This window comes from Cyprinodon tularosa, unplaced genomic scaffold (assembly GCF_016077235.1).
Source record: "Cyprinodon tularosa strain WSP-4 unplaced genomic scaffold, ASM1607723v1 ctg399, whole genome shotgun sequence".
NCBI classification, from domain to species: Eukaryota; Metazoa; Chordata; class Actinopteri; order Cyprinodontiformes; family Cyprinodontidae; genus Cyprinodon; species Cyprinodon tularosa.
Window position 1 is genome coordinate 278,561 of NW_024039117.1, and position 22,742 is coordinate 301,302.

Here is a 22,742-nt window from a genome sequence, read left to right on the forward strand (position 1 = left end):
ATTCTCCAGATACAGAAATGTTAATAGAATAGACATCCATTATCTGTTCTAGGTTGTGTCCCTCTCTTCTTGTCCCTTTTCTTCTTGTTTTCCTCTCTATGTTTTGTACTCAGCTGACTTTTCATGCTGTCTCTAAAGGAATGAAAGATTTTTTCCAAGCACTAAGCTCACTTAGCTGATTGCTCCTTCCTGTGTTTCCAAAAAGGCCAAAGTAAATAACCCAGTCCTTCTTTTCACTGTAGACAAGCCATGATCTGCTGCATGATCTGTGCTGAGGCACATTCAATAAGCTTAGAACTGAGTTTATAAGCTTTCTGATAGCATTTTAGCCAAAGGATTAAATGGAGTTTTATGGGGCCCCCAGCAAGGTTTCATCTGCTGTGAAGCTCAGAACCGTTTTTATTGGTGGTTTGGGATTATTCTCTGTCTCTGCAGAGTTACAGCAGAACTCAGATGGGAAATGAAAAAAAGCTGAATGTAAGGGATGCATGTTCGACCGATCCGGCGTGATACGAACAGACTTAACAAGACAGAGCTTGTTGTTTCAAAGGGGACGAGGTAAGAGAGCGGTGGCGTGCATGTCAGGCCAGCGAGCCCTCCGTTTATGACAGACATGATTTACAGCCAGTAAAAAAAACAGGGTCAAGGAAGATTATATAAAGGTCTGTTTGCTGCATGGCTGCAGCGCCTGCTCCTCTACTTGCAGTTTGTTGCTTATACTTTCCTGCCAGTTAGACCATGTCCTACAGCAGGGGTTCCCAAAAGAAGGTTCAGGACCCCCACAGGGTCACAAGGCATCAAGTAGTTTTCACATTCACTGCGATGCGCTCTTTGAAATATAATAATATGAATGCCAATTAAATAAATTAAAATATCATGAAATATGGAGGGAATTTTGTTCCTTTATTGTTGCAAAGAAGACATTTTATAAATGAAACTTTGAAGAACTTGGTTTTCAAAAAAGGGTTTTGAGTTTGACATCTTTTTTCCAAACTCATTTTACAGATTTTATATTTTGAACTTTTATTTTTCAATAGTTTTTTTTTTTTTTTTTTTTTTAAGTTGCATTTAGGAGGCTTCCCTCTGGAGGGAGGGGCCAAGATGCATTTCTATTGGTCTGCTGGGTGTTAGCAAAGACATTTTGATTGGTCAAGAGCGAGCGATGACATGGGTTTGAAGGGAGGGAAGGAGCAATTTGAAAAGATATAAATAAAAAAAAAATAAAATCTTTAAAAATGAAAATAAATATTTGAAAGAATTTTTAAAAATAAAATCTGAGAAAACAGCCAGTTATCCTTAAAACATGCACATTTAAATTCCACAATTAAATCATAGAATTTCCGATGAAATAATTTAAAATGCATTTAATTTAATGAAGTCAATGGTGAAATGTCATTAAAAATGAATTCATTTAAAACATAATTGCTTCACTTTAAGGTGTTAGGTAATGCATTTGTATTTTTGGGGGTCTGCTTTCTGTTTCATTGTTATTTTTGGGGTCCCAGGCTGAAATGTTTGGGAATCTCTATCCTAAAGCACCAAGTACTGATTTTATATAAACCACAAGTCTGCCTGCCTCTTTTATTTCGACATTCATTTCTTACATTTCAAGATATTCTGTCCGTAAGCGTATTCAATAAGTTGCAGCTTAGAGCATTTTCTGCTTCTTCTCTGATGTTTTTTTGTTGAGGGATGAAGGTGTTAGAGGGAAAACAAATGGTGCAGAGATCCCAAGCTTTGCAGAAAGGAGCTGCTTTTCTAACAGATAAATCAGAAACACATGAAAAAGAGACGGACGGAGCAGCAAACCATGCACTGATGCACCAATGGGCATTCTGAAACTACTAGACCTTAGGAAGAAGGAGGAGTCCACTGAGAACCCAGAGGGTAAACAAAATTGCATTTGTATTGAGAGACGTTTGAGATTTATCAGCTTGACTTTTTATGTACCAGAATAAATAAAAATAATATGACCAGTAACAACAGACATAGACTCAACTTTATTCGAGTCCCTGTCAGAGACATAGACAGGTATGGGGCATTGCAGGCTAACAAAGAAGCCAAATGACCCCCATTCCAAAGGGGTGGACCCGTTCATCAGTTTCTATTAGCAAAAAACAAGTGTTGTTGGGTTACTGGATAAAACCTGGAACTCAGCACTATTTCTGACATTTTGAATTAAAAAGCTTCCTGGATGGAAGAGAAACGTCTTCAAACTTGGAAACAAAGTGGATTGTTTTTAAACTTTTTTGGATTATCAATCTGTTGTGTTGTTAAAAAAAAGATGAGAGCTTTGGAGAACATTGAAGCTCCTTCAATTTGAACCACCTGTTGGCAGCAGGGAGCTTCTTATTGGCTGTTTTTTTTTTCTGTTTAGCAGCTCTGCGCTTTCTGATTGGTTAACAGAAACATCATTGGACAAACTTTTCATATTCTATCAATCTGAAGGCTGCTGGTTCTAATCCCAGCCGCTGCCGTAGGGCCTCCCTCATGCTGTCATAAATTCCTGTCCCAGTGAGTGATGCTTGCGGGTAGCCATGGTAACCCCCCCTCCTCTCTCTCTCTCTGGCAGTGTTCCTATAGGTCTCTCTCCCCTCTGAAGCCGTCAGGCTACTTTGCGCATGTTCGTCCAGCCGCACAGAGCATTGCATCGACACCAAGATGGCGAAAACACGTCTGGCTTTCCTCCTCGCGCTCCTCTCCACTCACAGTAAGTCAAATCAAAGCTGCTGGTTCCGCGCGGCTCTCTGGCTGCCGGATAACATCACTTTTAATCCGCGGTTGGACCTGAGCGGGCCGCGGGTCACCGCGGAGCCACGCGGCGGAGGAGAGCCGCTTTCCTCCCAACTTTCTGCTGCTCCCCTGGCTTGTTTTCACCAGAACTCCGCGGCGGGTCCCCAGCCGGCCGGACCGGAGCCGGGCTGGCCGGCTGGGGCACGCTTGGCTGGCCGGTGTGTTTGTCCTGGTTCCGGAGGTCCGGAAAAGAAATAAACTTTGCTCAAGTTCGGTTAAAAAGGTCCGTTAATTGAAGTGGTGTCTGCGCGGTTTTGTGGCCGGCGCAGAAAGCGGCTCACCGCGGGGCGGCGGGGATGGAGAGATAACGGTCCTCCCCGCGGCGGCGGGCCGCGGGAGGAGCCGGGCGGGCCGGGACCACCTCCTCCCATCACCCGAACCGAACCTTCAAGCTTAGAACTGAGTTTCTGAACGACTGGAGGCGATTTTCCCCTAACAGTCCTGGTTCCTCCGCTGAACCGGCCACCTGTGAGATCAGCTCCGCGGGTCAGAGCCGAGCTCCGCTGCTTCTGGAACATTATTCCACCTTTCATTAATGAGGATGGGAGTTTCCAGGTTTCTATCGGTTGATCTGCTTAAAGAAAGCAGCTGAGGTTATTAAAACGATTCTAACAGAAACCAGCCCAGGGTCCAGGTGGCTCCATGTTCCGGGGCCCCTGACCCGCAGGATGGAGGGTTAATTAGTCAGGAGCCCAAATTCAGGAAGTTTGAGGAGAATCCCAGAAGGCAGCAGAGACCAGCAGCTGTCTGATCTAATTTACAAACTTTTTAAGCTTAATTCAAATCAGCTTCAATGATGTTTGTTCTTCTGTCAGTTCAAAGTGAGATCAGCTCAGCAGCGCCGCCTGCTGACCGGATTCACTTCTATATGTGTTTAATCTCACAGGTTCTGCTTTCTACCATAAACAGGGGGGGGATTTGCCATTAGGCAATACTGGGAGCTGCCTAGGGCCCCAAGTTTCAGGGGGCCCCATTAAACTCTGTTTATATGTATAGTTAAAACAACTATTCCTTATTTTTGTACATTAATTATGTTTTCTATGAAAATCCTTTATCTAAAATGCCATCAGAACGTTTATAATATTAAGTGTGTCTCAGCCCCCCCCTTCAGGGTCCACCATATTGGATCAGTCCATTTGCTGCACATGTTCAGAAAGGTCCAAACAGACAAAAAAGCTCCTAGCGCCAAATCTAGGGACTTTTTTTCTGCTACTGGAGACTTTGGAGACAACATCTAAAAGCAGCGAACTCTGCTCTCCAGAGCGAGTAGATTGGTAACCCAGCCTCCTGCTCTCCTCTATCTTTTCTGCTGTCATGATTCATGCAGCTATTATTTCATCCAAATGATGTCTATTCTATTAACATTTCTCTATCTGTATAATGGGTCTGTTTTATGGGTTGTCTTCTAAATCCGCCCCTGACCATAAACACAAACTTTGTTTAGTTGGTCGGTTTGGATGGTTCCAACTTTAAGAACATTAAGGAACATCTTTGTTTCGGTGGGCAGCAGGCCCCCAGCAGGAGGACCTGAGCTCAGCACCATCCGGGTCTTTGGTCATTAATTGTTGAACACAGGAAGTCTTTTATTAGTTAATTTGGTTCTCATGCTGTGGAAACAGTTCTGATCCAGATGAGGCTGCAGGTCGCTCCGCCGCCGCTCTCTCTGCTCTGGTCCGTTTCCTCTCTCTGATGATGAGCTCGTTTTCTCTGTTCTGGTCATCCTAATGCACCGGGTTGAACGGGACCGCCAGGGTTAGAACCACGTCCAGAAGGGGGTTCTGACCCGTGTGTCTCAGCTCTAGCAGGATCATTCATCATGTCATCCCTCAGAACCGGTTTGGACCGATCTTCATCAGAACAGATTAGATCAGGTTATTGTTTGGTGATTTCTTTGGATCGGTGGTCCATCAGAACCAGAGCCAGGGCCTCCGAATAGATAACAGCTGGAGGTTCTGTTGTGTCGGAGTCCATCTGAGGTGAGCGTAGAAATGTTCTGGTTCTGTCCATGTAGGTCAGTCACAGACGGCCTGACAGGCCCAGAGACCCCCATGACACTGCCTCTCTCCCTCCCCCGTTCAGGACCTACAAGCTACACCAACGTAGCATCTCCAGACCGTCACATTAATGCACATCCTGCTGTGTATATAGTATAAAGCTGTATACTATATATTGTATGAAGTGTATAGTATGTTTCATATTGTATTTAGCTGTAGATCCTGTATTCGGTATATATATATATAATTTGCCTGCATTATCAACACAAAGTTAAATTCCTCATAAAGTTCAAACCTACTTGGCAATAAACTTGATTCTGATTCAGTAAACGCTCAGAACCTCTGGGCCTCAGGCCGGACCCGCCCTGAGGAATGACCCGGAGCAGCTGAGCGGGGGTGGGCGGGTTGTTTTGAGCCGCGCTGCAGGCGTGACCAGAAATATCTGCTGAGTCCCTCCTAAAGCTGACGGTGCCGTGTTGGCAGATGCAGTGATCCAAATAGAAAACACATGGAGGCCCGCCGCTCCACAATCAGAACCACCTGTTTCCCTGAAGATGAAACCGCTCCCCCGCCGTCACGCCGGCTGAGCGAAGGGGGGGTGGGTCAGGGTGTGTCGATTCCAGAACCTGGAACCGGTTCTGGAATCAGAGACGAGCGGGAAAAAGTCATCAGTCAGACATGAGCTTCCTGACAAAGATACGACGATGATGACTGAGCAGGGCGGCGTGTCTGGGTCACACCCAGAGCTGGAACACAGAACATCGACCCGATTCAGCTTCTGGTTAACCAGAACCATGAGACCTCCTCAGGTAGAACCATTGGACCTCCTCAGGTAGAACCATGAGACCTCCTCAGGTAGAACCATGAGACCTCCTCAGGTAGAACTATTGGACCTCCTCAGGTAGAACTATTGGACCTCCTCAGGTAGAACCATGAGACCTCCTCAGGTAGAACCATGAGACCTCCTCAGGTAGAACCATTGGACCTCCTCAGGTAGAACCATTGGACCTCCTCAGGTAGAACCATTGGACCTCCTCAGGTAGAACCATGAGACCTCCTCAGGCAGAACCATGAGACCTCCTCAGGTAGAACCATGAGACCTCCTCAGGTAGAACCATTGGACCTCCTCAGGTAGAACCATGAGACCTCCTCAGGTAGAACCATGAGACCTCCTCAGGCAGAACCATGAGACCTCCTCAGGTAGAACCATGAGACCTCCTCAGGTAGAACCATTGCACCTCCTCAGGTAGAACCATGAGACCTCCTCAGGTAGAACCATGAGACCTCCTCAGGCAGAACCATGAGACCTCCTCAGGTAGAACCATGAGACCTCCTCAGGTAGAACCATGAGACCTCCTCAGGTAGAACCATTGGACCTCCTCAGGTAGAACCATGAGACCTCCTCAGGTAGAACTATTGGACCTCCTCAGGTAGAACTATTGGACCTCCTCAGGTAGAACCATGAGACCTCCTCAGGTAGAACCATGAGACCTCCTCAGGTAGAACCATTGGACCTCCTCAGGTAGAACCATGAGACCTCCTCAGGTAGAACCATTGGACCTCCTCAGGTAGAACCACGAGACCTCCTCAGGTAGAACCATGAGACCTCCTCAGGTAGAACCATTGGACCTCCTCAGGTAGAACCATGAGACCTCCTCAGGTAGAATCATTGGACCTCCTCAGGTAGAACCATTGGACCTCCTCAGGTAGAACCATGAGGCCTCCTCAGGTAGAACCATGAGACCTCCTCAGGTAGAACCATTGGACCTCCTCAGGTAGAACCATTGGACCTCCTCAGGTAGAACCATGAGACCTCCTCAGGTAGAACCATTGGACCTCCTCAGGTAGAACCATTGGACCTCCTCAGGTAGAACCATTGGACCTCCTCAGGTAGAACCATTGGACCTCCTCAGGTAGAACCATTGGACCTCCTCAGGTAGAACCATTGGACCACCTCAGGCAGAACCATTGGACCTCCTCAGGTAGAACCATTGGACCTCCTCAGGTAGAACCATGAGACCTCCTCAGGTAGAACCATGAGACCTCCTCAGGTAGAACCATGAGACCTCCTCAGGTAGAACCATTGGACCACCTCAGGCAGAACCATTGGACCACCTCAGGCAGAACCATTGGACCTCCTCAGGTAGAACCATTGGACCTCCTCAGGTAGAACCATTGGACCTCCTCAGGTAGAACCATTGGACCTCCTCAGGTAGAACCATTGGACCACCTCAGGCAGAACCATGAGACCTCCTCAGGTAGAACCATGAGACCTCCTCAGGTAGAACCATTGGACCTCCTCAGGTAGAACCATTGGACCTCCTCAGGTAGAACCATTGGACCACCTCAGGCAGAACCATTGGACCTCCTCAGGTAGAACCATGAGACCTCCTCAGGTAGAACCATGAGACCTCCTCAGGTAGAACCATGAGACCTCCTCAGGTAGAACCATTGGACCTCCTCAGGTAGAACCATGAGACCTCCTCGGGCAAAACTATTGGACCCCCTCAGGTAGAACCATTGGACCTCCTCAGGTAGAACCATTGGACCCCCTCAGGTAGAACCATTGGACCCCCTAGGGTAGAACCATTGGACCCCCTCAGGTAGAACCATGAGACCTCCTCAGGCAGAACCATTGGACCTCCTCAGGTAGAACCATGAGACCTCCTCAGGTAGAACCATGAGACCTCCTCAGGTAGAACCATTGGACCTCCTCAGGTAGAACCATGAGACCTCCTCGGGCAAAACTATTGGACCCCCTCAGGTAGAACCATTGGACCTCCTCAGGTAGAACCATTGGACCCCCTCAGGTAGAACCATTGGACCCCCTCAGGTAGAACCATTGGACCCCCTCAGGTAGAACCATGAGACCTCCTCGGGCAAAACTATTGGACCCCCTCAGGTAGAACCATTGGACCTCCTCAGGTAGAACCATTGGACCTCCTCAGGTAGAACCATTGGACCTCCTCAGGCAGAACCATGAGACCTCCTCAGGTAGAACCATGAGACCTCCTCAGGTAGAACCATTGGACCTCCTCAGGTAGAACCATTGGACCTCCTCAGGTAGAACCATTGGACCACCTCAGGCAGAACCATTGGACCTCCTCAGGTAGAACCATGAGACCTCCTCAGGTAGAACCATGAGACCTCCTCAGGTAGAACCATGAGACCTCCTCAGGTAGAACCATTGGACCTCCTCAGGTAGAACCATGAGACCTCCTCGGGCAAAACTATTGGACCCCCTCAGGTAGAACCATTGGACCTCCTCAGGTAGAACCATTGGACCCCCTCAGGTAGAACCATTGGACCCCCTAGGGTAGAACCATTGGACCCCCTCAGGTAGAACCATGAGACCTCCTCAGGCAGAACCATTGGACCTCCTCAGGTAGAACCATGAGACCTCCTCAGGTAGAACCATGAGACCTCCTCAGGTAGAACCATTGGACCTCCTCAGGTAGAACCATGAGACCTCCTCGGGCAAAACTATTGGACCCCCTCAGGTAGAACCATTGGACCTCCTCAGGTAGAACCATTGGACCCCCTCAGGTAGAACCATTGGACCCCCTCAGGTAGAACCATTGGACCCCCTCAGGTAGAACCATGAGACCTCCTCGGGCAAAACTATTGGACCCCCTCAGGTAGAACCATTGGACCTCCTCAGGTAGAACCATTGGACCTCCTCAGGTAGAACCATTGGACCCCCTCAGGTAGAACCATTGGACCCCCTCAGGTAGAACCATGAGACCTCCTCAGGCAGAACCATTGGACCTCCTCAGGTGTCTGAACCCGCTCTAGCATTGTGGTGATGGTGGTCATGTGACTCTGACATTAGCCTCCACCTCAGAGTGGACCCAACCGGGACATGGACTGGTCAGAACCAAGTTTTTGGAGCCAAAGATTCCTGTCTCTGGACAGGGTTGGAAGTTTCTTCCAGATGGGATTTTCTTTTCCAAGATTTTTTACTAGTTTTTTTTCCGGCCGGGACAAACAGTTTCTTCCAGAAGACACTTGGAAAGTGAAATTTACTGGAAAGTTTTGTTTCTTTTGGTGAATATTTCTCTTTAATCAGGCCAAGATCCAGTAATAACCTTCAGGTGAGGTTCAATATCTATAAACCAGGGAGGTTTAGGGGCAGGAAGGGCAGAAGAAATGAATCAAAAACCAGCTGGTGGAATCTGAGTATACTAGGAAGTTATTCATTCATCTAGATCTGTTTTACATACACTTTATAAATTCTATAAATTCTTAATTTGTGCCACTGTGTATATTCTCATAAAGATTTCTCTTTATGTAGCCTGGTGGATGAGTTGACTTTTCAATGGAACTAGTTCTCCAAAATCTGATTCATTACCAGGACTTTCTTCCAGTCAACCCTGTATCTGGATGTGACTGAAGGGCCCGATTGGGTCCAGAAAAAGAGCAGCAGCTTAAATTTAAACACAAATTTGTCTGCAGTCAGGAGATTAAAAACTAAAGGAAACCAGAATAAATCTGATTATTATGAAAACCACAGTTAGTTTGATCATATTAAGGGATTATTTTAGCAAATAATGGATAATCCAGTATTTTATGACCCAAAGTGACTTCCTGTCTTCCTGTGTGGTTTCCTCCTCCTGTCCTGAGCTTTCTGGACTAAAAGCGTTACGCCGTCTGTCTCTGAAACTTTAACAATCATCCACCAGCCGACAGTTTGCTTCTGTTCTGTGGCAGAAGGTGGCATCAGATGGATGAGCCAGATCCTCACAAAAAGATCGGCGAGTTATATCGCTGGAACAGCTGATCAACTGCAATTACAATAAAACTATATTATACAGTTTTTAAATGGATTATAAATAAACCTGAGGATCAACTAAAAACAGCGGTGTGGAAAAATGAGCCGATATTGCAAATAAAAGTTTGTGTCTATAAGGAGAAAGAAGGAATACTTTTAGAAAACCATACATGGAATAATTCAAAAAATGGCAAATAATTCAAACGTGACGTTTTATTCAGAACCCAGGAATCGTAGCAGCACTGAGCGGCTGGGAGAATGGCTGGCGTCAGCTGGAATGTTGCTTCTCCTGACGATGGAAATATGAAGGAGGGCTGAAGGGACGCAGCCGGTGGATCTGGATGATTTGGTGTCAGTTTGGGCAACAATTAATCCGATTAATCGATTATTGATATAATTGTCAACTAATTCAGTTATCGATTAATCATTAAATGTAAATGTATAAAGATTTAGCATTTAAGATAAAAAAAAAAAGATATTTTGTACGTCAATCTGCTCTTTCCAGATCTCCTCAAGTTGAAAATTTTGAGATTCACCTGGTTTAATATCCTTAAAAATCTTCTTTAAGGAACCTTTGGCTGTCCGATTATTAACCCCTTAAGCCCAGAGGGTCTTGGGGACAAATTCCACCTTAAATTACATTTGTGAATTAAATCAAGTCCAGCTCTCAAACTATAAATTGGAAATACATTTGTTTTTATTTGTGTAACAGAAAGGCATTGAGGAATAATTTTCAGGTGGAACCGTTATTTTAAATGTCCCCATGTCTGATTTATAGGAGATTAAACAAAGAAAAAATGAAAAATAGTAGCTTCACCCAATTATTTCCCAAAATAAACACTGCAAACACCATGAAAGCCCATTTGAAAGGATGAACCCTCAGACTCTATAGATACACATCTTGACTATAATTCAAGCTAATTTGGACTGAATCAGTTGAAGCATGTTTGTTTACAAAGGTTTTAGTGGGCAGTGTTCTTGGGGGAAATGGGATTTTTGCAGAATGCCAAAAGTGCAAAATGAATTTTCTCTGCTCATAAAAGGGAATCTGGTCAGACAAATATGCTGATTTCCATTATTGGAGACCTTCTGCTTAGGACAAACCCTTTGCTCCTTAGATTTAGCCGTTGTTCATTGAAATTTACCAATAATATCACCAAACTCAATAGAAAATAAGAATAACAGAGCAAGCTTATATAACGCATGCCTTGGAAAGGTCTGAGCATCTAGTTTCCAAAGATGGCGGCCAGTAGGGGGCGGGGCTAAAAGTGAATACCTGCTGTTGCATTACTCCCGCAGTCAGACATGTCAGTTGGAATTTTCAATCTCATTTTATTTGTTTACACGGCTGTAAACCAAAAAGTATTTGTGAGAAAATAATTTTGAAACATGTTAGAAATTTTAAAGCCCCATTTGAAAAGCGTGTGGATGAAACACCATGTGACTTTGTACACTAGAAAAATCGAAATCTAGATTAGTAATTTTTTCTTAAAATAAGTGTATTTGGTCTTGTATTGAGGAGGCAGAAGAGACATTTTGCCAATAGAGCAAGACAATTTACATTTGAAATAAGAAAACACAATTGCATTGTCTTGTTTCAAGTGCATGTTATCTAATTATCTTATTTTAAGAATAAAAATACTCATTCCATTGGCAAAGCATCTCATTTACCTACTCAAATTAAGGGTAAATACACTAGATTTGAGAAATTTTTACTTCTAGATCGTTTTTCCAGTGTAAATTTGCAAATCAATCGTTAGTTGCAGCCTTAGTGTCAGTTATCAGGCTGGGCACTAAGGTCAGACTGTATGTAGATCAGTGTATGTAGATCAGATAGGTATTCAGCCTAACAGTGTTTGATGGGCAGGGTGGGGGTGCAGCTTGGTATGTCAGTAACGGATTTCCAGTCACATGTTTCAGTCTGAGCCCAGACCGGCTGCTTTCTGGACAGGCGGCTGGTTGGTCACCTTTTTTAGTATGGAAGCGCCGAAACAAGGCGATGACAGCTGCTCTAGTTTCTACTCCATTTGTTCCTGCAGGAGTAAATATTTTCAGTCAGAATCCTCTTTCTTTTGGGAGCGGTTTCTTTTTCTTGTTTTACATTGCTAATGTATCGAGAGTGTCTGAAAAACAACCTGGTGCACTTTTAACATAGTTATTGTTTTGGTGAAAATGAATCATAAAATTAAACAACAGTTTATAAAAACTTAATTTCATTTTTGAAATCTTCATAGTCCTGATTCCCCGCACCCATAACCAGTATGACCAGTAAAACGCCTCCCATCCGGGCCCCAGTTCTGTCCAGGCAGATGGGCTGTTAAAGCCACTCTCTACATGAAATCACCCGCTAGCATCTGTTGCTTTGGCTAAAGCTACTGGTTACTTTAGTTAAACTACAGAAAATATAGGAGAGGAAGGAGGAAACAAGAGGAGAGAGGAAGAAACAATTAGTTGGGAGAAGGAAGCAATAAGAGGAGATCAGGTAGGAAATGATATAGGAGATGGAGAGGAAGGAGGAAATGATAAAGGAAATGGGGAAAACAGTTGGGAAAGAAAGGAATATAGGAGAATGAAGTAACAGCTTAGAAAAGAGAGAGGGACAAACAATAATTCAACTCAGTTTATTTCTATAGCTCCAATTCACATCATGTCATCTCAGGTCACTTTAAAGAGACAATTCAACCAGATCATCCAGTCAGATTGGTTCAAAGTTTTGTATCTAAGGAAAACCAGTTGATTACATCGACTCGTTGACTCTTCAGCAATCCCTCACACTAAGCATGCTTGTAGGGAGAGTGGAGAGGAAAAACTCCCTTTGAACAGGAAGAAACCTCCAGCAGAACCAGGCTCAGTGTGAGCGGCCATCTGCTGAGGCCCACTGGGGTTCAAGGAGACAGAAGCAGACGTAGAAAAAGAAGCATAGATACAAAAGGCAACTGTCAACCAGCTCCACAGGCGGCCCCGTCCAGGAAACACACAGCCAGGCAGACGAGCTCCGAGCCAGCTCCCATGTCAGAGGATGAAGAGAGCACATCCAGTTAGTCACAGTCAGAGAAACAGGACTACACTGGAAAACAGGCCAAGCTCCAACATCTAGAAACAAAGGTGTTGATGGCAGCAGCACAGCTGATATTTCTCTCCAGGATGGAGTCACAGCCAAACAGGAACAGACCAGATGAAGCTACTATGAGAAAAAGCAGAGAGAGCAGAACGTTAGAGATTGAACTAACAGATTCTGCAGAATAGGAGAATAGAGATAGAATGAAGCAGAATGATGAAAAAGGGGTCCCTATGTCCTCCAGCAGTCCATATAAGGTTTTTCAACAGAGGATCCAAAATTCAGATGACAAACAGTGAAATATGTTTAAAAGTGTATTTAACCAATGGACTGTGGCGTCTATTACAGGAACATCTATAAGAGAGAAACACAGGTTAGTGACCAAGATAATCTGATGTAGGATGATTACGAACGCAAGAGTCACTAACCTAGTTTGACAGTTCAGTCCGTGCCCAGAAAATGAGGATGATTCAAGCTGGTCGGTTGATGAGCAGCAGCGGACGCTGATACAGAGTTCCAGATGCTGAAGGACTAGAAGGCCACAGAGCTAACAAGTCAGATTCCAGCTGACGAAGGAAGGCAGGATAATCCATAGGGTGAAATCAAGAGGCAGATCTAGTTTACGCCCACAGAAGAATCTAACAGGACTACGAAGACAGGTCAGGCAAACAGATCAGCCATGGGCAGGCAGGCTCAAAGGTCCGAATACAGAAACTGATCAGGATCAGGAAATCAGAACACTATAGAAACATTAGAGAACTCTCATCACCAAAGGATCGAGAATAATATGGCACTGATGGCTGGGACTAAGTTTAAATAGAAGCAGGTGGATCAGATAAGCAGCGATGAGAAAACAGAGCAGGGCTGGACAGGTGAATGAAACGAGCAATCAAGTAAGCCATCAGCACCAAGATCATGACAGTCTAAGCCTATAGCAGAATAACTGCAGAGATAATTCAGGATAACCTGAGCCACTCTAACTATAAGCTTTATTGAAAAGGACAGTTTAAGCCTAGCCTTAAGAATAGGGAAGGAAGGTGAAAACAACTTGATAAAGAGATGCTGGAGGGACAGTAAGGGAGAGGAAGGAGGAAACAATATAGGATGGGAGAGGAAACAATAAAGGAGACTGGGGAGGAAATGATATAGGAGGGGGGGACAAATACGGGGGAGGGAAGAGGAAACAATTCTGTGCAGAGATGGTAATCGTGCTGTAGAGCCATGGCACCCAGTCTGTTTAAAAAACAAATAAATACTGAGACCAGTTCAGATTGGCTGAACTCAGACTGGGCTCTGATTTCTGATATTCCTCTGGTTATACCAAAATCTCTCTAACACATCTGTATTTCTGTACGAAATATTATTAAATATTGTAATATGTAATTCTAAATATTTTTAGTAAAAAAGTATTACTACATTATTGGCAGGTGTTTCTGTTGGTCTGTGTTTGGCAAAGAGGAGGTCTCATAGTGCTGAGGGAGCATGACCAATATCTTGATTGATTGATTAACCTGTCAGTATTTAATAGATTCTTATTGTAAAGTAAATGTTGCTGTGAAACAGTTCTGAGTTTGGATTCGATCATTTTCTAAAGTTTGATGCAAAAGGAAGTCATAAAAAGGAGATTTATGCTCAACATCCAGTCATCTGGAGGCTTCTGGCACCATCTCAGGTTCATCCTAAAATAATGCAGGATGCTTCGGCCTGCTAAAATAAATCATTACTCCGCTCGCTGTCATGTTTAAAATGTCTCGCAGGTCTGATGTCACTTTGACCGGGAGAAAGGCAACATTAAGACATTTTGCTCTTACAGACTTTTATTTTATCCCCTGAACTTCCCACATGGAAAACATGGAAGCTTGATAAACAGGATGAGTTCAGTCTGTTTCCTTAAAGCTTTCTTATCCACATTTTCTACCAAACCCAAATTCTTTATTTCGGTTTGTCTCAAAGCAGGACTTTTGTCGCCTAGCAACTGCTCCCAGCATAGATATGGTTTGGCATCTCAGCCCTAGAAAAATGTCAGGTTATAAATATGCTGGTGAAGATTCTCTGTCCTCCACTTCATAGTCATTCCAAAAAAGCAAAAAAAAAAAAAAAATCCACGGATGAACGGGTCCACCCCTTTTGCAAGGGGGTCGTTTGGCCTCTTTGTTAACCTGCAATGCTCCATACCTGTCCATGTCTCTTAAAGTGGGGTCATTAAGTGGGTTGGGAAGATGATCATCGCGACCCCAACCCATTTACTGGGAACAGCAGACCTCGGCTATTCAGCCAGGCCAACAATTCCCTTAAACGACCCCCATTCCAAAGGGGTGGACCCGTTCATCCGTTTCTATTTGGATGTTTTCTAAACTAAAACCAGACTTTGTTGGGCTGCTGGATAAAACCTGGAACTAAACGCTATTTCTGACATTTTGAACTGAAAAAGCTTCCTGAATGGAAGAGAAACGTCTTCAAACTTGGAAATAAATTCCAGTAGATTGTTTTGAACTTTTTTGGAAAGTCAGGTTCTAAAGGATCCAGCCGGTAAAGCTATGGACCTCAGATGTTCTTTCTAGTGTTGCTTCCTGTTCTCTCTGAGCTCATCTGCTGGTTCAGTTGGATTTTCCATCATCATGACTTCATCCACCAGAATAAGAGATAAAAATAATGCAGCATTTCACTGCCGCTGCTCCTCTGTTTAACTACAAAGTTAGGGAGAAGCTGCTGGGGTTTGATCTGTGGATGGACTCGGCTGTGGCTGTAGAAGTTCAGGCCGAGTGAGAGGAGGCAGATCATCTGATCCTGTGGTAACGGGACCCTCAGGCCCGCTTCCTGCTGAGTCATGATTGAATGTTCAGTAAACGTTCTCTTGTCTGATTGCACGGATTGCGTAAAGTTGTTCTTGGATGAGGGGCTTGTTGAGTTGGGATGAATCACGAGGAGAGGCCACATGGTCCACGCCTTCTACGCTGTGACTCCTGCTCAGAGTGGGGGCTGCAGCCATGTGTGTGTGTGAGAGGGCAAACTCTGGGTATGTGAGCGTGCCTCAGCTATTTGTCAGGATGCCAGACATAGGTGAGGAGTTTGCAACAGTGTGGCCAGTTCCTGTCTGAGCTCCATCAGCAGAGCCGACCATGAGCAGTTCTGCACACAGACAGGAAGAAGCAGGGCCTAATTTGGTGAGATCTCTTCCTCGATAGTCCCTCCTTCCTCTGTCCTGAATTACTGAACGTCCCACAGCAGATCACAATCAGCAGTAACAGAGTGAGACTTCAACAGCAAGGCTGTGGAGAAACAGCTGAGAGGGTTTAGAGGATGTGGATCCTTCACACCCAGCCTCTACTCTGGAGTTAGTTTAGTAATGCTACGTTCATAATGCTACGTTCATAATGCTACGTTCATAATGCTACGTTCATAATGCTACCTTCATAATGCTACGTTCATAATGCTATGTTCATAATGCTACGTTCTCAAAGCATACGCTTTGTACAGCAGAAGCAGCTGGTTTACATGCAGTCAATGGTTGACATGCATCAAGGCGCAGCAAAAGCTCCACATGAGCATCTGAGGCGCGTGACGCGCTTCACAAGCAGCAGCAGCTGGAAATATTTAAGCTTTAGCTGCTGGACGCGCCGCATCAACCAATCAGAGAAGCTGATCTGTGAGCTGGCAGGGAGACTATGATCACTCCTCTGAAACAGTTTATTAACGCCTAAATTAACTCAAAATGTAGAACTCTGAAAAACGCTAACATCTACTTCCAGCCGCCACCAACAGTAGGGGAAAAACCCCAAGACAACCCCAAGGCAGCTGCTGCTGGGGATTCCCAGTGACAGCGCAGCGCCGGTATGTGGGGGTCTGAGCGGCTCCCACAGAGAAATAATCTTTGAAGGCAGGATGGTAATCTGGATGAACTGACTGCACAGACCATGTTTTCAGGAGGACTTTCTCACTACAACATAGATTCTAACTACTTTCTACCCGCTGATCACAGCTAATAAAGAAGCATCAGACTCATCTGGACTCACTTTACTGGACGTCTGACCTTAATGTGGACAAACATCAAAGGTTGAAGCAGCAGGAGCTTTTTTGCTGCCAAAATCACGCCCTGTGTGAACGTAGCATAACTGAACTAACTGTCAGTTTGTCAACAATAAAACTCCTATAATGAACCCCGGCAGTTATTCCAAATGGACCTGAAAGATCTGCTGGGAAGTTTCCTGTCCTGCTTGGCTCAGATCTTTAAGCGCTGCTTTTTGTTTGGGACTAAAATCCACACCCAGATACTGTAGATAAAACAAACCAATCACAGAAAGCAAAGTTCTCCTGGAATCAGGGGTTTTTGTGTTTTGGTTTGTTTGTTACATTGGTTGTGTGTAGAAAGCTCATCCACTGTATGCAGGATGCTGTGCTTCCTCTATGCTATGGACCTTTAGGCTCCAGAACTACTCTGAAGGAGCTCGGTAGACCCTGATCCTAGAAAACACCAACCAGAGTTTGGTCATTTTTTCACTAAAGCCTCAGTTTCATCAGACTTCAGAGAACAAAGATGTTTCTCATTTATTTTCTCCTCACCCTAAAAAGCTCTGAGCACAGATAGGTGGTCCCTGAAATATTCAGCATACAAAAGCAAAAAGCCACAAATAATTTATTGTAAATTGTTCATAAAAACAACAACAGAGTAGAACAAAAGCCATTTAGCTGTTAGTGGACAAAAGAAAGACGCTGTTCATTCAACCACTACCCCTACAGTCCTTTAAAAGGCTGACCCGCTTCTTCTGGCCTTCTCTGCTTAGAAGAGAAAACAGAGGTTGGGTTTCATAATGGCTTCCACCTCGAGCCCCAACAGATTCTGCATCTTTCTGGCGTTATAAGGCATAGTCAGTCTCCAGATCCGGCCAGTCCTCTGTGCTTAGAAATAACATCTCGCACTCAGAACCAACCTCAGATCATCTGTGGGCCGAGGCTGAATACTTCGTGCTTCTCTGCTTCTCCCTTTTCCCAAGATTTAGGCCTGGTTTTTGTGCCTGGTTTTGAGTCTGGGTTTTGGCTCTTTTGGGCCAAGCTTTTGGCCTGGTTTTGGGACTGTTTTTTGGTGTTTTTGGCCTGTTTTTCCCCCCAGTGTTTAGCCCAGCTTTTGGGCCTGGTTTTGAGACATTTTTAGTCATGCCTCATCAGCGCAGGGCACAATCCACTCGATCTAGTCCACAAATAGGTGGAGTGAGAGGTCTTCTCACTCACTGGCTCTTACTGGTCCAGCCTTTAAAACTTTTGCCAATAGGTTTCTTGAATAGAACTGAATCATACTGGTTCAGGTCTTTGGCCTGTTCTTTGGCGGTGTTTGACCAAGCTTTAAGCATGGTTTTGGTTCTGACTTTGGTGGTCTTTTACCGTCTCAGTCTTGCAGACTTAAACTTTGGATCATAGATTTCATGATCCAAAGTTCAGAGAACTGAATCAGTGTGGTTTGGGTCTAAATTTTGTTGGTATGGGGCCTGGTTTTGGATCTGTTTTTTGGTGGTTTAGGTCTAAATTTTGGTGGTTTGGGTCTGTGTTTTGGTGGTTTGGGTCTGAATTTCGGTGGTTTGGGCCCTGTGTTTTGTTGGTTTGGGTCTGTTTTGTTGGTTTGGGTCTGTTTTGTTGGTTTGGGTCTTAATTTTGGTGGTTGTGTTCTGAATTTTGGTGGTTTGGGGTCTGTGTTTTAGTGGTTTGGGTCTGTGTTTTGGTAGTTTGGGTCTGTGTTTTGGTGGTATGGGTCTGTGTTTTGGTGGTTTGGGTCTGTGTTTTAGTGGTTTGGGCCTGTGTTTTGGTGGTTTGGGCCTATGTTTTGGTGGTTTGGGTCTGTGTTTTGGTGGTTTGGGTCTGTGTTTTGGTGGTTTTGGCCTATGTTTTGGTGGTTTGGGTCTGTGTTTTGGTGGTTTGGGCCTGTGTTTTGGTGGTTTGGGTCTGTGTTTTGGGCCTATGTTTTGGTGGTTTAGGTCTGAATTTTGGTGGTGTGGGCAACTTTTTTTTTTACCTAGTGTTTAGCCCAGCATTGGGCCTGGTTTTGGTGGTTTGGGTCTGCATTTTGGTGGTTTGGGTCTGTGTTTTGTTGGTTTGGGTCTTAATTTTGTTGGTTTTGGTCTGAATTTTCGTGGTTTGGGTCTGTGTTTTGTTGGTTTGGGTCTTAATTTTGTTGGTTTTGGTCTGAATTTTCGTGGTTTGGGTCTGTGTTTTATTGGTTTGGGTCTTAATTTTGTTGGTTTTGGTCTGAATTTTCGTGGTTTGGGTCTGTGTTTTGTTGGTTTGGGTCTTAATTTTGGTGGTTTGGGCCTATGTTTTGGTGGTTTGGGTCTGTGTTTTGGTGGTTTGGGTCAGTGTTTTGGTGGTTTGGGCCTGTGTTTTGGTGGTTTGGGTCTGTGTTTTGGGCCTATGTTTTGGTGGTTTAGGTCTGAATTTTGGTGGTGTGGGCAACTTTTTTTTACCTAGTGTTTAGCCCAGCATTGGGCCTGGTTTTGGTGGTTTGGGTCTGAATTTTGGTGGTTTGGGTCTGTGTTTTGTTGGTTTGGGTCTTAATTTTGTTGGTTTTGGTCTGAATTTTCGTGGTTTGGGTCTGTGTTTTGTTGGTTTGGGTCTTAATTTTGGTGGTTTGGGCCTATGTTTTGGTCTGAATTTTGGTGATTTGGGTCTGTGTTTTGTTGGTTTGGGTCTTAATTTTGGTGGTTTTGGTCTGAATTTTGGTGGTTTGGGGCCTGTGTTTTGGTGGTTTGGGTCTTAATTTTGGTGGTTTGGGTCTTAATTTTGGTGGTTTGGGCCTATGTTTTGGTCTGAATTTTGGTGATTTGGGCCCTGTGTTTTGGTGGTTTGGGTCTGTGTTTTGTTGGTTTGGGTCTTAATTTTGTTGGTTTTGGTCTGAATTTTCGTGGTTTGGGTCTGTGTTTTGTTGGTTTGGGTCTTAATTTTGGTAGTTTGGGCCTATGTTTTGGTCTGAATTTTGGTGATTTGGGTCTGTGTTTTGTTGGTTTGGGTCTTAATTTTGGTGGTTTTGGTCTGAATTTTGGTGGTTTGGGGCCTGTGTTTTGGTGGTTTGGGTCTTAATTTTGGTGGTTTGGGTCTGTGTTTTGGTGGTTTGGGTCTGAATTTCGGTGGTTTGGGCCCTGTGTTTTGTTGGTTTGGGTCTGTTTTGTTGGTTTGGGTCTTAATTTTGGTGGTTGTGTTCTGAATTTTGGTGGTTTGGGGTCTGTGTTTTAGTGGTTTGGGTCTGTGTTTTGGTAGTTTGGGTCTGTGTTTTGGTGGTATGGGTCTGTGTTTTGGTGGTTTGGGTCTGTGTTTTAGTGGTTTGGGCCTGTGTTTTGGTGGTTTGGGCCTATGTTTTGGTGGTTTGGGTCTGTGTTTTGGTGGTTTGGGTCTGTGTTTTTGGTGGTTTGGGTCTGTGTTTTGGTGGTTTGGGTCTGTGTTTTTGGTGGTTTGGGCCTGTGTTTAGGTGGTTTGGGTCTTAATTTTGGTGGTTTGGGCCTGTGTTTTGGTGGTTTGGGTCTTAATTTTGGTGGTTTGTGTCTGAATTTTGGTGGTTTGGGTCTGTGGTTTGGGTCTGTGTTTTGGTGGTTTGGGTCTGTGTTTTGGTGGTTTGGGTCTTAATTTTGGTGGTTTTGGTCTGAATTTTGGTGGTTTGGGTCTGTGGTTTGGGTCTATGTTTTGGTGGTTTTGGTCTGTGTTTTGGTGGTTTGGGGTCTGTGTTTTGGTGGTTTGGGTCTTAATTTTGGTGGTTTGGGTCTGTGTTTTGGTGGTTTCGGTCTTAATTTTGGTGGTTTTGGTCTGAATTTTGGTGGTTTGGGTCTGTGGTTTGGGTCTATGTTTTGGTGGTTTTGGTCTGTGTTTTGGTGGTTTGGGGTCTGTGTTTTGGTGGTTTGGGTCTTAATTTTGGTGGTTTTGGTCTGAATTTTGGTGGTTTGGGTCTGAATATTGGTGGTTTGGGTCTGTGTTTTGGTGGTTTGGGTCTTAATTTAGGTGGTTTTGGTCTGAATATTGGTGGTTTGGGTCTGTGTTTTGGGTCTGTGTTTGGTGGTTTAGGTCTGAATTTTGGTGGTGTGGGCAATTTATTATTTTTTTTACCTAGTGTTTAGCCCAGCATTTGGCCTGGTTTTGGTGGTTTGGGTCTGTGTTTGGTGGTTAAGGTCTGAATTTTGGTGGTGTGGGCATTTTTTTTTTTTTTTACCTAGTGTTTAGCCCAGCATTTGGCCTGGTTTTGGTGGTTTGGGTCTGAATTGTGGTTTGGGCCCTGTGGTTTGGTGGTTTGGGTCTGTGTTTTGGTGGTGTGGGCAATTTTTTTTTTTTTAACCTAGTAATTAGCCCAGCATTGGGCCTGGTTTTGGATCTGTTTTTTGGCGGGTTGGGGCCTGGTTCTTACCCAGTGTCTGGCCCAGCTTTGGATCTTGTTTTTGGTGGTTTTGGTGGTCTCACTCACTGGCTCTTACAGCCTGGTCCAGCCTTTAAAACGTTTGCCTATAGCTTTCATTAAGAGAACTAAATCATACTGGTTTGGGTCTGGTTTTTTGTGGCCTGGTTTTTACCCAGAGTTTAGCCCTGCTGTGGGGCTGCTTTTGGATCTGTCTTTAGTCATGCCTTATCAGGGCAGGGCACAATCCGCTCAATCTAGTCCACAAATAGGTGGAGTGAGAGGTCTTCTCACTCACTGGCTCTTACAGACTGGTCCAGCCTTTAAAACGTCTGCTCATAGCTTTCATGAATAGAATTAAATCATACTGGTTTAGGTCTGGAGTTGATGAATTTCCTGCTGTAAAGGTGAGCAGCTGGTCATATACTCAGATCTTATTCTGATCTGAAGTTCTTCTGGGTCACATTAACTATATGCTTATCTGCAGACATGAGGGGCCTAGGTTGGCTCCTCCCTCTGTCAACGAGCTGCTTGGTTGTCTGGGAAGTTCTGGGAATGGTCTTCTTCCTGTAGCGCATAAACATGCTAATCTCTCTAATGGATTCAATTAGAAACAGTTTCAATAATTTTGTCTTTGATAAAAACAGTAACATCCTGTTTTACAGTAACTCCTTTCTCAGAGGCAGCGTGATGTCACTGGTGTTCCTGAAATGAGCCATGATGGCCGCTCATAGCAGGACGCGCTTTTTTAGATTCTGTTTGGGATCCGGTTCGGCCCAAATCGTCCAGATGAAGATGAACACGAACCAGATATCGAGGCTCTCTCTGCTGAGGCCTGAGCTCGTATTTTAGCGACCAGGTGATTATTATAAAAACTAGCTAGTGGAACTGAAGCATGTCAAATAGCTTCTTTAGTTGGACCCAAGCAAAGAAAGCTGATGGCAGAGTAACCGATGGCTTTCTGCATTCACCATGGAAGCCCTGTGGACGTCTAACACCGCTCAGATAGAAAGCAGTCTCCCAGTAGGGAGCAGTTCTCCTTACTGGGATACTGGGAGAGGCGGGCTCCAGTAGGCGGGGGAGCAGGAGGAACCGCAGATGGTTGCTTCTGCAGCATTTCCTCTGTGCGGCTTGTAAACTCCTGGAGTCTGGTTGTTCAGTCATACCACCTGGTTTTCTGCTGGTCTGGAGGTTCTGGCCCAGTTAGCTCTCTCTGATGTCCCAGTAGTTTTTCTCAAGGCGCCTCCACAATCAGCAGGATCCTGAAACGATCTGCATTCATTCCCACCCGTGTCTCCGGCTGCATGCAAAGCCTCCGTCTCATCAGAGGAGACCTTAACTACAAGCTGTGGGTCAACATTTGTCTTTTGTCTTTTTGGTCAAATCTCTCGAGAGTTCTTTTTTTTTTTTTTTTTTTTTTTGATCCTTTTTAACCATTAATCTCAAAGTCACCTACAGGCAAATATTTGACGGAATTATTCCTTTAGCACTAAGATTATAAATTTTTTACAACCCTGAAGAAAAAAGACTCGCCTTCAAAGGGAAGCTGACCATTTCATCTTTTCTGTGGTGCTGATTTACCTCTAAATCCCACATCCTCTACCTCTGCTCACATACGTCCTGCTGAGTCATGTTAATCAGTGAAAGCTGTCCCACATCCACGGGTCACTGTCACCGTACGTCTTCTCCGTCCTAAAATATAGAGCCCAGCTGTTTTTTACTCCTTTCCGCGGAGTAAAATATGTTAAAGATTAGGGCTGCAACTAT

General features: G+C 44.6%; 1 protein-coding gene across 1 annotated transcript in view; it reads left to right on the top strand.

The window, feature by feature from the left end:
* The first annotated feature begins 738 nt into the window (after positions 1 to 738).
* The window catches only part of jam3b (junctional adhesion molecule 3b), a 46,115-nt gene continuing 24,111 nt past the window's right edge, over positions 739 to 22,742 (top strand). Inside the window, exons 1-2 of the mRNA XM_038297820.1 lie at positions 739 to 801; positions 2,584 to 2,710. Of these exons, the coding sequence (XP_038153748.1) occupies positions 739 to 801; positions 2,584 to 2,710 (190 nt within the window). The remainder of the gene's footprint in view (positions 802 to 2,583; positions 2,711 to 22,742) is intronic.